Source organism: Aythya ferina (genome assembly GCF_964211825.1).
Source record: "Aythya ferina genome assembly, chromosome: 2".
Classification (NCBI taxonomy): Eukaryota; Metazoa; Chordata; class Aves; order Anseriformes; family Anatidae; genus Aythya; species Aythya ferina.
This window is the reverse complement of record NC_140297.1, coordinates 43,574,092-43,590,054: the sequence shown is the minus strand read 5'-3', so window position 1 is coordinate 43,590,054 and position 15,963 is coordinate 43,574,092. Positions and strand designations below refer to the sequence as shown.

At 39.0% G+C, this 15,963-nt stretch overlaps 2 protein-coding genes across 3 annotated transcripts in view; one reads left to right on the top strand and one right to left on the bottom strand.

The window, feature by feature from the left end:
- Positions 1-5,296, top strand: part of OSBPL10 (oxysterol binding protein like 10) — a 112,754-nt gene extending 107,458 nt beyond the window's left edge. For both annotated transcript variants that reach the window (XM_084510118.1, XM_084510117.1), the window contains exon 12: positions 111-5,296. In XM_084510118.1, the coding sequence (XP_084366244.1) occupies positions 111-155 (45 nt within the window). In that variant the 3' untranslated portion in view covers positions 156-5,296. The remainder of the gene's footprint in view (positions 1-110) is intronic.
- STT3B (STT3 oligosaccharyltransferase complex catalytic subunit B) overlaps positions 5,117-15,963 on the bottom strand; it is a 49,382-nt gene continuing 38,535 nt past the window's right edge. The window contains exons 11-16 of the mRNA XM_084510116.1: positions 15,033-15,220; positions 14,372-14,543; positions 11,359-11,532; positions 10,185-10,298; positions 8,877-9,089; positions 5,117-6,834 (exon numbers count right to left, since the gene is read on the bottom strand). Of these exons, the coding sequence (XP_084366242.1) occupies positions 6,754-6,834; positions 8,877-9,089; positions 10,185-10,298; positions 11,359-11,532; positions 14,372-14,543; positions 15,033-15,220 (942 nt within the window). The 3' untranslated portion in view covers positions 5,117-6,753. The remainder of the gene's footprint in view (positions 6,835-8,876; positions 9,090-10,184; positions 10,299-11,358; positions 11,533-14,371; positions 14,544-15,032; positions 15,221-15,963) is intronic.

Here is a 15,963-nt window from a genome sequence, read left to right as displayed (position 1 = left end):
GGGATGGAGCTTTTTGTGTGTTGATTGGTGGTATTTTAGCTTTTATGTGGAGATGTGCAGGTTCAGTATGTATAAATCTTGTTTGTAAACTCTCCCTAATTTTCTTACAGGGCGATGGTTGGCTATACTTGAATCCTCTCTGGAAGACCCTTTGACAAGATACAGGAGATGTCTTATAACTTTACCTTAGAGGCATTAAAAGGAAACAGTATATAACTTGTCAGATGTCATTCAAAAGGTTCTGTTCTCAGAAGACACCAATGAGAAGCTATATACTGTGAACAGTGCATCTCAGAAAAACCACAAGCTCAAGTTTATTCAGGAGCCATTTTGCGTGTATGGATACACAAACAGCTGTGCGCATGTACATCTATACACATATACACACACAGTATGCATGTGTGTTTGTGTGTGTATTACTTACACTACACGTCAACAAAGTAGAAACACTAACAGTGATTTAGAGACCTTATCCTCTACGTGTTCGGGCATAGGACTCGAGCTGGAATCAGCGAGGGTTCCCCGAGTTGTGTGCTTGCAGGATCAGGCCCTACGCTAGAATTTAAAAAAAAACACACACTTTTTTATTAGTACCGGTTAAGGTTTTCTATTTTTCACTTTTGCCAAAAAAGTTTTGCACTTAAAACGTGACGTCACTTAATGGCAGTCCTTCGGTCTAAACAGTCATTGAATAACTCACCTCGACACGCGAATGACACATTGGCAGCGCACTCTGGGGGGTGCTGGTTTAGGAGCATGTTTCCTGTCATTTACGAGTATGAATTTTCTGCCGCCAAGTAGCAATACCTTCTCAAGAACTTCTGTTGGTCACACTAACCCGCTGTGTCCTCACTTTTTTGTTTGTTCCTACTGCCACACGTTTAATCGGTCTCCGGTCACTTGTGAGCCAGCTGCTTTTGGTCTTGCCGTGCGATGTTCTTTGGCTGTTGCCATGCCAGTGCTTTTGGGTTACGCGTTTTTGCCTCTAGCTTTCCACCCTGACATTGTCTGGGTCTGAGGCACCCCAGTTCGCAGCCTTGCCTTTCAAATTAAACCACTGCTGATGCGTTTTTGCTCACGTGCCAGGCTGTGAGTTGAGGCAGGTGAGGCGGGGTAGGAGTCTTGCTCTGATGTGCTGCTTTGGTGGGTCTGTGCCTCCCCCAGCATTGCTGCTGTGAAATGAGAGAGCCCTTAATTCCTTCTCGTTCAGGCTTCGAGCAGACCCATGTTTTCATTTCTTTTGCTTTTGGCCCAGGTGATCGCTTTGGGATGGTTCCTCATGAGTAGAAGACAAGTAGCTTTTTCAGAGAAATGATTTTCTGATGTTGAAGTAACGATTTAGTAAATCACTACTGAAATAAGAACTTTATTAATGAAACAAATGAAATGGGATGTAACTTGTTTCATAAAATAAAGGAGTAAACAATCCTGTAGCTTGATCTTGCTTTGTCAGATAACCACTGTGACACTAAGAAGGTGGATTCTAGAAACGTGCTAAAGCTTCGCTGCTTTTTAGTTTGTATTTGTTACAAGTGAAGATGTTTTTGAGAGAAGTGACAGCAAAAGGCAAGTGTAAAATGTGCTGACTTCTGCTCAGTGCTTCTTTTACAGCTCCCCGTAAAGAAACCACTATATTTCTAACATACAGTAGCATGGATGCTTACTTTTCGGTAGTACTGATTAATTTTGTGCCTTTTGTCTGCTTTCTTAATACAAGAGCTGTTGCTTTATAGATACTACACTAATATATTTAGGTCAAAGTACTGCTTTTATCTGTTCTTGTGTCTTGCATTTTATAATGCTTTATTTTTTTTGCTAGATATTAAAATCTCTTAAGCAACCCAAAAGGCTAAACAAAGGTGTGTACACAAGGCTACATGGCATTAGTTGTTCATTTGGACATATTTAACAGATCTTTGCATTTAGAACTTCAGATCCCTTTTTAACAAGGTCTGTGCCCCCCTTTCCTCCTAAATGCTATTTTGTCTGCTTGTATATACTTTTTTTTGCACATTAGAAAGATTCATGTTATAAATTATTTAAATCCTATTTTTTAAAAAAATGTGGATTGTATGAGCTTGGTTTTGTACCTGACACTTTTTTTAAAATGGAAAAATCTTATTTTTAGGTATAGTTGATGTTTTTCTGTAACAACACCAAAACGATGCCGTTGTAGTTATCATGAACTACTACCAAGTACCATCAGGAAAAGGCGTACCTTGTCACCTGCAAGAATCACTTTACAATGGATCCACTGGTTTAGAGGTTAGTCTGATAAGTAACTAGAAGTACCGATAGACTTTGTAATGTCATCTCCAAGAACACTCTAAGTGCAGAATGAAACACATGCAACACCTCCTGCCAGATCTCTGACTTCATACACCAAAGAACAAGCCACACACTCACTAACAACAGCCATTGAAAACCTCTTGCGAGGCATGCAGGACTGCGCTCCTGAAAGAGTAGACCTCTTTCAGCCTTGGCGGTGTGACTGTCCAAGCTACAGAGATGTTGTAGCGTTCTTTTAAGACAAATTTTGAATAATTTTATGTTTGTAATTTATTGACGATTTTTCCTGGCTGCATGGTTGGTTGTTTCTGCATGCCGAGAACATTCCACTTGTGCTCTGATAAATGTCTCGTTTTGATGCTGTGAAGAATCCTCTGATGCCATTACCACTGTTGCTTTTCCCAAGTAACTTGGGAGAGGTGAGCATAAAAACAGTCCTTTCGTTAAAGATCCTATCAGCAAGAGATTCCAGAACGAGACCCAGAAGAAGTGTCGCTTTATTTTTCTGATAGTTACGTGTTCCGTATATTTTACAAGTCTGAAAAGTAAATATTCCTAAGACTTATTCTATAGGTTGTTCCGATAGCTGTCTTAGACTTGCAAGTGATTATTTTCCTTTTCAAGTAGCCAATGTATACACTTGGAATTGTAATGTAAGACCTTACATGTACTACATTTTTTTTTTGTGCACACCTGTAGAAAGCCTATGCAATCTTTTTTTTTTTTTTTTCTTCTTAAATTAGAAATGTTCAGAGAGAAAATTTATACCTTTTATCATTTAAAAGATGCTCTGGCAGTCTCTTCTGATTTGCCTTCCTTTCATAATTTGTGAATTTAAGATTACGATGCTCATGAATAAAATATTTGTTTCATTTAATAGTGGGATGCCCTTGCTCTTTCCATTGAAAAAGTAGTTAACTGCTATCATGTATGCTCAGGTCTGGGAGCATAGTACAATGCTGAGGGAATGTTTTGTTTATTTATTGTTGTTGTTTTTATTTTTAGCTCCCTGTTAATACTGTCAGACACCTTATAGGCTTTAAGTTGGACAGCACGGTGGCGGGATAACAGGGCTGGGTGGCTTTTGGAAAGCCTGGGGAAGGTGTTCCTTACTTTGTCACATGAAGGAAACAGGGTAGGATGTTCCCTCGATTCTGAAAATAACTTCATTTAAACTAATTCTCAATTAGGTACCTTTTAAAATACAACTCTAAATGACTGCCTTATTGGACACTTGCATGGGGAAAAACATGCTTCACTCTTCCTGGTCTGCATTTTTTGAGCGTTGGATAACACAGGTCTGGTTTATTTTAAACATGCACCCACATCGTTGGAAAGTATCACGCCAGAACGCTTTGCTTTAACGCAAAACAGCAAACATTGGCTGTCAGTGAAACAGGAAAAGCTGCGTTCCTTGCCTCTCACGGCATTGCTGCGGGGCTGCGGCTCGGAGCAGTGTACACATTTGGTTTAAGTACACTGTCGCTGACGGTTTTAATCACAACCAAATAGGATTTAATTTCAGTTTTTACTCATGGTGGGATGATTTTACTCATGGTGGGATACGTACAGAGGGCTGTGTCAAAGCAGTGAAATATTTTTTGGAGTGTGTTGACATACAACTGCTCGCTCCCCGTTTTGGAGTTACGTACGCAAGTCAAAATAATTTCTTCTGGGCTAGCCATTTGTACTGGTGCCCTCGTTGCTTTCAGGTGTAATGACTAAGAGCTACAGAACTTCAGCAGTACTTGCTATTAGCGACTGCAGGCTTAGTTTTTTAACAACTGAAGGTCTGAGCCTGGCTCAAATATTTTTTTTTCTTCAGCTTTTTACTATATTGTCGCAATTTTGCTCCAAAATCTGCAACCTTTGACTCAGTAGAACATCGGAAGGATTGCCTATAACTAAGGAAACAGCCGAGAATGGAAGGTAGGTTGGGCAATGATGCCAGATGCTCGTGTATTTTCCTTTGCTGGTACAAGGATGGTTCAGCTCTTGTAGCATGATGAGCTACGGGTTACTGCAGCTGAGTACTTCTAGGATGCAAGTGGCAAAGCAGGCACTGATGCTGCGTGCAGGTGAGGCACCAAGGAAGGTCATACCATGCCTGCTGTTTTTTTTTTTTTTTGTCATTTATTTTTAAGTGGCTGCATTAATGATGCCAAAGCAACTTGCAACTTTTCATTTAAATGCAGACCAGTAGCAAAAAAACTTGAAATCAAATTAGATTTCAGACCATTCAGGTAAGTAACAGTCAGATTTGGGCCCAGGCTGGCTAGGACTCCTGTAGTTACCTTCTTATTGCTTTAAAACAATGCTATAAAATTAGTATCATTTCTGCTCTATTAAAGAAAATACCGACAGCTAAAATAGGAAATGTATTTTGATAGAACTGTAAAAACCTTTAAGGAGGGAAAGGTACTGGTACTTTTATTTTATTGCCAAATGAGACTGACCAGCAGCATCTATTCAGCTGACTTTAGGATGTTCTTTCAAATGTTTGCTTATTTCTGCTGCTGTTGAGGAGACAGGATGTACATTTCCTTGGAAGAAGCAAAAAACCACAACAGCTTGTACTTCCCTAGATGCTAGCAGCATTTGCTGAAGCTTGTGTTCCCTGAAACTATGTACAGCCACCTTGGATTTCATCACAGTAGGGGTCCTATATCCTTCCAGCTTAGATTTATTAAGTAGCTGCTGTGGCTTCATTGCAGCAATTTCATGAGGTCAGCAACTTTATACTGTAGAGTTTGAATGCCTTAATTCATTGCTAGGACTGTAAGTACCATGTTACTGAGTGAATCACAACAAAACTGACACGACACCCTTAACACAAAACTTGAATTAACTTTATTTTCCCCTACAGTCAACAACTGGTCTGCATTGAGCTTTAAAGCAACAAAATAAAATGAAATCTCCAAATGACAAGGGGCCAGAAATCCAGATTTAATTACCTTTGTGAAAATGTTGCAGCTGTAGTATTGGTCTGTATAAACCACTGAAGTCAAAAATGAGTTCATAAATCAAAAAAAATATTCTACACCTTGGGAAAGAAGTCAGCAGTAACATTCTCATAAGAACACTGTAAATTTACATTTTCTTCATGAAAGGTACATACTATTCTGCATTTTACATCAAATTATTGATGTAAGTTTTGTTTCTATAAAAAGTTACAACCTGTGGCAGGAAAACAAACTGCAAAACCCTTTCTTTCATTTTATTAAAAGAAAAATTTCAAGTCTGTATAAAGTTTTCCTATAGCTGGAAAGTGAACATGTTCAGTCTCCATTTATATTATCTTAGTGCATTTAATCTGACAGTTTTCACCACTTTTTTCCTTAAAAAAAAAAAAAACAAAAAAACAACAACAACAAAAAAAAACAGTATAAAAGACAGACAAAGCAAATAGCGCTATAGCAGGAATTTCTTCAATTGATTTAAGCACTCTAAATAAAAATGCAGAGAAACAGATTTCCAGAAAAAAACTTTTTTTACCCTCACAAGAGAAGGCAGTGAGAGGGGGAAGAGGTTTGCAAACCCTCTACTACTGATAGCCACAGAAAAGGGGTTTTGTATACCTGTCAACCTTTTTTTTTTTTTTCCTTAAATAGGCTATACTTGTTTTATCAATGTAAACATTTACCTAAAATAGTTTAATTTCTGTTCTGAAGCACCAGCCACTGTATGGTGCTCAGTTATACATTACTATAGCATTCATTACTGTCATTTCGGATCTTTCAGGATACAAATTTAGCCCTTGTATCTACAATGTGCAAGATTTGCCTTGTCTACCTTATGAAGTGATAGTGTAAGGCAGCAATACTGCAATCACGTATGAAACAAAAGCAGCTTGTCCCATCTGAGCTGTCACCCAATTGATATGTCCTGTCAGCTCCTGTGGAAACTGCAGCTTTGCTTCTTACACTCCAGATCAAAACCAGCCTGCAGCAAGAGTAAAAGGACATTTAAAGAAACCATAGCAAAGTAATAGCGGGAGTAACTTATTCTGAACGTTTAATTCCAAAGACAGCTCTATTTCCTCTTAATTGCTGAAAACAAGTCATTTTAGATTTGACCATTCCAGTTAACATACTGCTGCTATTCAGCTGAACAGTGTTTTCCAAAAAAGATTGACAAGTATGCATGTGCCAAGGACCAAATTACAGGGTTCTTTGGTGCAGTCAGTCCAAATTCTCAACAGATTTGAAGGATAATATGTACCAATAAAAAAAATGCTGCTAGACTTGTATAGCAGCTCTGTCTTGCTTCACATTACAAATCTAAAACAGCTGTTCTCAATAAGCCAATATTTTTAATCAGACATTGCCTGAAAAATTTTGTACAATAATCTGGACCAATGATGGTTCTGTACCCTCATGTTGCTGTGAAACATGACTCGAGCTAAAGGCAAAGACTGGTTATCTCAAGGACAACTGCTTCGTATTAGCGATCAGAACAGTGTATTTAAACTGTCTTCCTGTTGGGTCTCTTGCCTTTCTTTAAAATTAGTTTATTCTTAATGTAGCCACGCTTCCTTTTGGAGGTCTAAAAAGAAAAACAGAATACAATGTATTAGTTAATGATTTAGTCTTGACCGCGTTTTTACTACTGTGCATTGCAATGCCTGATCTTTCTTTAGATTTATTTTTAAAGAGCTTAACGGGTAAATCCTCAACTAGGTATTATCCATTTATTATTTTTAAAGTTGGGATTGTTAATTCATGCCCAACATTTGCTTTCGTACAGGCTGTACTTTTGCAAGCCCCATATACCAGATATGTAGATTTATTTTCAAAGCTTGTGCTGAGGCAGAATTAATAATTAACCAACAAGATAAAGCTCAAGTAGGCCAAAGAGCAGAAGTGATAGCATTAGTTTTGTTTGGAAATCCCTTCTTATATCTTTTTCCACTATTTGATTCTCTTTAGAAGTTAGTGAGCTAGACAGTAATATTTGCTTGAAACAGATTTTTCAAGATGTAAGAGAAATTGAATAGTCACATTTTAGTCTTTAGTCCTCTGCTGGCTGTAGGTTAGTTAGCTCTTTCTGCCCTTCTGTTGTTATCAGTGGATTTTAGATTCCTCTTTTTTTTTTTTTTTTTTTTAAGGTGTTAATGGGGGAAAGTGTTAATGTTAGTCTTCACTAATGTTAAATTCGAAGTTGCATAAATACAGTTTTAGCTCCTGACAGGCAGAATGGTAGTGTCTGCCACAAGTCAGACAGCAGGCAACTCCCACACCTGCTGCAATTTGCTGCGTCTACCAGCAGGCTCTGATATGTCAATTAAATATGACTTTTTTCCCCCTTTTTACTAAAAAATAATAATATAATATTTTAAAGTGTGACACAAACTAATACACAATACTCAGACAGTGTTATTTCTCTGAGTTTGAGCAATGTCACCCTTCACAGGGAAGAGTGATGGACTGGATTTCCAGTAAGGAAGCAACTGTTGAAAACCTGTGGCTACTACGGAGCCCTCAGCACATACTTAAGAAATCTGAGTTTAGCCATTAGCCCCACGCTCTTTGCTGGTCCTCTGATTTCTTAATGAGAAGCAGAGCTGGTTGGTACTGCGAGAGTTGGCTATGGATCAGAATTAGCGTCAGTGTTTATCCTGTCTTTAGACAGAACTGAAACATTCACAGCTTAACTGTGGTCAGTGCATCTATCATTGGTAAGAGATAAAGCAAGGCTGTATTTCAGATCAGAAGTTATACTGTATATGTATGATAGGCGTAGTAAAACTTCTGATTTCTCTTTAAGGCAAGTCTAGCTCTGTTGGCAACTCCCAAATACCTTAAATTTTATGAGCTTGCAACAAGCAAACAACTTTTACCATTAGGAGTCCCCTCTAACATTCCCTATTTGTAGTTCTGTGACACGCAGCGTAAGATTACTGGCTGTACTAAATTAGTTTGTTACATGTTTGTTTCTGACAGGATTCTGGAATTCCCTTTGCGACATATGTTAGTATAGATAGAAATCAGGTTTTGTGAAGGACAGGGCTGCTAAGATTCTCCCAAACATCCCTGATAACAAATCTTTCTTACTAGGCTGAAAAACCACACCACAACTAACGCTGTTAAAAACATTAAGATGACTTCAAACAGGAAGCAGCCAGACACTAAATTCCATCAACAAAAAAATCATATTTAATTTATTTCATACAAAAGTACCATTTTTAAACTTCTAGGCATCACTACTTTCAAACAAAGTCAGAAAGCAACTTCCACATTTTTTACTTAGTGAGCCATAGTTACTGAAACATGAATGGATGTAGTTTAGAGATTATACTTCCAGTTACATGAAGACTTAGGAGTTGTAACAGCCAGTGACACACTCTATTTCCAGTTAGCATTCTGCCTAAAAAAATATCTAGCCTTGTGTCTTTACATGCTCGTAAGTTAAGCAGACAGTAAATTAACAATTATTACCAGCAGGCAGGTCTGATATTGGACACTAACATGAACAGTATCCGTAACATTCTGGCTAGTGGAAATACATAATTCACCAGCTATGTGATGCACTGTTAAAAATAAACTGCCATTTCCTGACCCCTTTGAAATACTTCACTGGGAACCCACCTTCTTTGACAAATACTTCTGTTTCGGTACAATGTTGGTTACTCTAAGTTTATGATCCAATGTCTCCCTGTTGTCTAGTTGTTTCACCTTGTATATTCTAACAAGCCAGTGCTCTGAGGTAAAGGCTTCCTCCAGATGTTTAAATTTAATGTCCTTGTTTCCAATCTCAGCATTTCGTGTACGATCAAATCCTGGAGGTGTCCGAAAGTCCAGCTGTAAAGATTAAAGACTGCATATTAGTTGAAGACATAACCCAAAACATGCATCACTGCAAACTATTGTACTTCATACCACATGGCAACAATTTCCTCTGGGCTAGTCAAAGGATGACACTTCCCTTACGCTGGTTATTGCTACACAGAAAACTCTCATAGTTATTTTTTTTTACAATTGAGAAAGATAAAAAAAGTCTCATTCCTACAGACGATGCAGAAGAGAGCACTTACTGTCTGAACAGAAATACCACTTCTACATTCAGAGATAAAACTATTCAAGCAAAAACCCAAGGTACAACAGCCTATGGTAGCTTTTTAGCACAGCTGCTCATGTACTTGCTGATCTTTTACACCACCACAGTTTGCAATTTCACATTTTCTGTACAATCTAAAATAGTTTCATACCAGACTTATCAGTTAAATTTGATCCCTGTGTTAAGAATAAGATCAATTAAGCTCAAAGTTTTAGCTGAATAAAGGATTCTTTGGCTAACATATCAAAATGATGAGCCCTTGGGGCAAAGGGTGGTGGTGGAGGGAAGAATGGGAAAAGAAAAAAATATGCAAACGAGGCAGATTTAGCGATGTATGTGTTTGATGATCCCAAAGGGGACTGACAACTCTCTCAGAGAGTTATACCCTGCCCTTACTATATACAGTGTAGTGTTGCTTAATACACTGATGTGACTTGGACAGGAATCAGGTAGTTTCTGACAGATACTAAATCAGGTGGTTTCTGACAATTAACTGTTTCACTTATGTTGTAGGGAGTTTTACATTTGGCTTTCATAACAACAAAGCAGAAGAGTTAAAGCTTTAGCGAGTGCACTGCATAATGGAGTTAAGACACCCATCGGAAGCAAGGTAAAGGACAGCAAAAAGCTAAGTACAAGGCTTGGTTAGCAGCATGAGTGCTTTTGGCTAGAGGCCGTATGCAGTGGAACACGTGCAGATGTTGTAATTGGTAAAGCAGACTCTTACCTCTGATTCTGCTACTACAAGCAATGCTCAATCTAAAAGATGGAAAATGCATCAAAATAGCATTTGTTTTTTGACATTTTAATTACGATTCAGTTGAAGATTTTGCACTAACCTGCATCTCTCCAAATCTGTAATAGGACATTTTATACATGAGGCAGTTCAGTAAAGTTGGAGAACCTGCCTTGTCTACCCGGAATTCTCCCTGAGGAGTGAAGTAATCACTTTCCTATAAAAATAAAAGAAGATAAAAAGAGTTGAGAGAAACTAAACCCATATTTAAGGTCATTTCTCGTTCCCTTCTCACAAAACAAAAAAAAACCACAACAACAAAATATTTTTATTAAAAAAATCTAAATTGACATCTACAATTTAAAAGCTGATTCAAGCCAGTCTTAAAACAGAAAGCTATGGTGCTCATTAAAGGTAAAACTAGTTTCAAACTACCTGATTGTAACCCCAAACTGCATGGAACAACTTTCCTAAATCCCCTTTACAGTCTTGCTACAAATTTTGTCACTTCACAGTAAGCAGTTACTGGAAAACTAATCTGAAAATGTGAAAGTTAGACATCTACCGAACTTCTTTTTCAGAAATGTGAAAAGCCCTGCATTGTAAGTACACACTGTCACTGGATACTTTGTACATGCAGTGTCAAAACAAAAATTTTCTGCTGTTCTTGTATCTAGTACAAGATGAAACTATTCATGCAGGCGACTCCCTTAAGCCAGCACTAATTATCTAGGAGTTTTTGTTAGGCTTTGCATATCTCTGAGATATTCTAATAACTTAAACTTATTATTTAATAACTTATTAAGTTATTATTCTAATAACTTAAACTCTGTGTAAGTAAATATTATCAGTTCAAACTCTGTAATAGTAGGAAAGAAGCTAAAGAAATCTGTAATACCAGCTGTTTAAATGTTCTGAATGATCCTACTTTTTTTTTCAATAATACGACAGTGCCTAGTGAGACACACACGACTTACAAAAGATATCCTGTACTTTTAGTGTCATGCAAAAAGGTGAAAGACTTTTGAGGTTATTGGTCTTTCAAAGCCATAAAAACTGGGTTACAGGCCTCTGCAGTGTTATTCTTCTAGAAAAACAACCTCCAGCATGTTTTTCAAATGAAATTGTGACAAATGGAGATTTCCCTCCACTGTTATGAGTACTACCAGAAAGGCAACAATGTACATAAAGGTTAAAAAAACAAAACTAGAGATGGAAACACAGAAATAACATGTAGCCAAGAACATTTCAGTGTTCCTGTGAAGTTTTCCACTTACTCGAATATCTTTGGGATGCTCCCCCTCTGCTATTCTCACCATCCACAAGAACTTATTAATATCATCACCAGAGTAGCCAATCACACCACCAAAAATAATCAAAACGTAATCCACATCCAGGCTTCTCATGATCTCGTATGCTGCCGATTCATTTGAGGACATCGCCTTCCCCACCTGTATCATAGCAAAAAGAGCTTAAGTATCTGCATAGGAGCCCATTGCACAGATTCTCAGATCAACAGCCTGCAAAATCAAAGCCCAAGAATACATATTTACATAGCAGACCCCAAATTTTCATTCTAGGTAAAGAAAACCCATTGCTTTGATTTGGAAACCCCAAAGCCCAACGTAAATAGAAATATTTTCTCCTCCATAAGAAGTGCTGCCTGTTGAAATGAGCTGTGTAAAACCTAACAACGATCATTTTTCTTTTGTGGCAGCTACAAATTTTTCAAGTCACAGCTGTATTGCCAAAAACTCAGTATGGCAGAAAACACTTAATTACAAATTATTTTCAAAGCTTTAGACACAGTCTAAAATGAATAAATTATTTGAAATATTACTGATTTATTCCTCCCCTTCACCCCCCTTTTTCTTTTCCCTTTTGTTGATCTCTCCTTCAGTAATGCAGCCACGCTGCATTGTACTCAGCGGTGTTGAATTTAGGGAAAGTTTATACAGAGAAAACATCTGAATAGAGCTATGCTTGAGTTAAAAGCATACATTGGCAAACCAATGTTTTGGCCTTGAAAATCTTTTTAAAGCTGCATCTAAAACCTCTTCCAAAACGGTCATTTTCCACACTAAGAATTCACTTAGGTCAGGAACTGGCATCAGTTTCGTAGTTCTGTTTGCCATTGAATTTCTTTAAGTATAATAATGTCTCACTGCAGTAGGAGGCTGTAACTACAACATAAATAATTTTGCATCCAAACTGGTAACATTCAGTTAACTCAAGAACTTAATTAGAAAATACTAAGCTTATGCTGCAATCTGTCAAAAAGATAGAGAACCTCAATTTCTTGGCCATTGGCCTAATCGATGTGAAGTTATTCGTCAGATTTCTATTCTTGTGCAGGACGAAGTCAGCTGGCAAATATTTCAGGGCACTGCCTCGTTCAGAACAAAAGTTCAGATATTTGCCACAAAACACACTCACTGCTTGTTTCCCGTTCTTCAGAAATGGAAGCTAACAGTGGCAGCAGCCATGCTGGAGAGAATTCTTTATTAAAAACCATTATTACTAGCTGCTGTAGCCTGCATGGTTACTGTGCTTACGAAATGCAGGTGTCTCTATTCACCTGAATACGGTCACTCTATTCACCTGATAGGCTTTGCCCTACTGGGACTGCCTGATTTCACAGAATCACAGAATTTCTAGGTTGGAAGAAACCTCAAGATCATCGAGTCCAACCTCTGACCTAACACTAACAGTCCCCACTAAACCATATCCCTAAGCTCTACATCTAAACGTCTTTTGAAGACTTCCAGGGATGGTGACTCCACCACTTCCCTGGGCAGCCTGTTCCAACGTCTAACAACCCTTTCAGTGAAGAAGTTCTTCCTAACATCTAACCTAAAACTCCCCTGGCTCAACTTAAACCCATTCCCCCTCGTCCTGTCACCAGGCACGTGGGAGAACAGGCCAACCCCCACCTTGCTACAGCCTCCCTTGAGGTACCTAAAAAGAGCGATAAGGTCACCCCTGAGCCTCCTCTTCTCCAGGCTGAACAAGCCCAGCTCCCTCAGCCGCTCCTCGTAGGACTTGTTCTCCAGGCCCCTCACCAGCTTCGTCGCCCTTCTCTGCACCCGCTCGAGCACCTCGATGTCCTTCTTGTAGCGAGGGGCCCAAAACTGAACACAGTACTCGAGGTGCGGCCTCACCAGAGCTGAGTACAGGGGGACGATCACCTCCCTAGCCCTGCTGGTCACGCTGTTCCTGATACAAGCCAGGATGCCGTTGGCCTTCTTGGCCACCTGAGCACACTGCTGGCTCATATTCAGCCGACTATCCACCATCACTCCCAGGTCCTTCTCTGCCTGGCAGCTCTCCAACCATTCCTCTCCCGGCCTGTAGCTCTGCTTGGGGTTATTGCGCCCCAGGTGCAGGACCCGACACTTGGCCTTGTTGAACTTCATGCAGTTGACCTCAGCCCATCGGTGCAGCCTATCCAGATCCTCCTGCAGAGCTTTCCTACCCTCAAGCAGATCGACACACGCACCTAACTTGGTGTCATCTGCGAACTTACTGAGGGTGCACTCGATGCCCTCGTCCAGATCATCAATGAAGATATTAAAGAGGACCGGCCCCAGCACCGAGCCCTGGGGGAAATTAGGGATTTATACCTAACATCTTAGGTATACATACCTAACATCTTAGGGATTTATACCTAACATCTGCACTACAGACACTGACAACAGCAAAATAGAGGTGTCTATAGAGTAGACAACAACACAGAGCTATCTGAGTTGAATGAAAGAAATTAAAAGTTAGATGTTTTATCTACCTGCATATTTGAGGGGACAATCACATCCAGTCTACAACACTTGCATTGCTACTCAAACTTTCTCAAATTCTCAAGACACCTAAAAATTAATTTAATCTTGTCACTTTTCATAGTGCCATTCAAAATCCAGTCAGCAAAAGCACTGCTGAACCGAAACGATCTATATTTGGATCGTGCTGGTCTAGTACTAAGCATGGGGGGACTGGTTACATGACTCGGTGCTATCTATCCTCCCACAAAGAAAAGAAGAGAAACAGAAGTGAAGTTCTGGAGACTCCCAGAAAACAAAATGGAGAACCCAAAAGGAGAATCAATCCCCTCCAGCCCCAAACCAATCTTTATAACGGAGTTCTAGGAGATGCCAAAACAGCCCTGTTCCTTCCACCTGTTTCCCTCTCTGTGGGATTTTTTTTAATACCATACTATCTATCAACTGACATTTACAATTTCATGCTTGACTGAAATGTAAATGTTTCTGTGCTTCCGCAGAAAGCTGCCATCCTTACCAGAGCAATGTGGCTGTTGTTCCAGGTGTTGTTATCAACCAGCGTTGTGCGGTTGGCCATCCCTGCTATCTGATAACCATAGTCCCACCACGACATTACCCTGGCGTGCTCATCTGTGTTTTGTCTCAGCCAGTAGTAGGCTTCCCTGAAGTCATCCAGGATATTCCGAGTGCTGGAAAACAGAGTTCATTTTATTCACATCGATATAAATGCTGGCAACAGATTGACTGCAACATGATAAATCTTGGCTCACAAATTAAGATCTTCTTATGTGCTCAACTTCCTTTGAGGGGTTCTGTCACCAGTTTGCACTCAGAAGTTTGACAGCTGAATGGCCCGAAGCTGAAACTGCTTTTAAAGATGTGACTAAATGCATTTCCAGTTGAACATATATCCATAAACAGGTTTTATGACTGAAATACTTTTTTTCTTTCTTTAATTATCATGTTCATTGGGTTTGGATAGGATTACTTTTATGTATTCACATTAAATATTTTCTTAAATTGTATATATTTTTGAGAAGTGGACTATTAAGAGTTTTTATTCAGGTGACAATTCTGCCTTAATAATAATTAGAAAGCAGCAAAGCAGATTACAAATGCAAAGGAACTAGAAATACTTTTGCCCTTAAATTATTTTTCAAACCTGTGACCTTACTCACCCATCATGGTTATAGGAAGCGAGAACAACACTAGGGCTGGAGTACGCATTGCTTGTTACCCAGGTACAGTGCACCGCAAACATCATCAACAACATCAGCATCAGCATAGTAACAATGTTTTTGATATTAGGACCCAGTCCTTCTTCTGTTTTTTCCTGTTCAGATACGTGTTTTCTCACTTTGCCTGCCTAAACAAACACAAACATAGCTGTTAGGGCAACTTTAATCATCCGTGGCAACGGAACTGAAATACCTTTTTCTTCACAACATGCACTTCATAACTGCTATGGAATACTATAAAAATAGACCGAGTTGTAAAGTAAATTAACTACGTGTGCACAAGAATATTCTGACAATCCAGCAAGTTGTACAAATGGATTATTCCTCAATAATCCATTTAGGAGAAAAAAAATCTATTACATGAGGGCTACTGCATGATTTAATTTGGCTTAGTCTGATGATGCCCGTTTATAAGGCAGAGTGGAAGACAGCAGGACACAGATGTTTGTAGTGAGGAAAAGAGGGAAACCCAGGACTCATGCATTGTCAGAGTTCATGTAACAAAGCCTAAAATAAAAACAAGAATCGCTAACACCATTTTCTTCAGGAACAGGAGAGTACACAAGTTTAGGTACAGAAATACCTTTCCATAAAATATATTATTCTTTAATTTCACCTCACCTTAGAGGAAATACAAGAAGCAAACACACATTCAGTGATGCAGAACTGCTAAAACTAGTTAAAGAGAGCAATCAGCTGTCTGCCATCACTCTGGCAAGCTGGGTCAGCACTACAGACTTCCTTTTTGTTAAAGGCTCATCACTGATAAGCTACAAGCAACCACTTCTATGCTGACACTGATTTTCTTTCAGGACATCACTTAGAGCTTACTGGAGAACCTCAACGCTTATTCTGTATTTCAGTGCTAGTA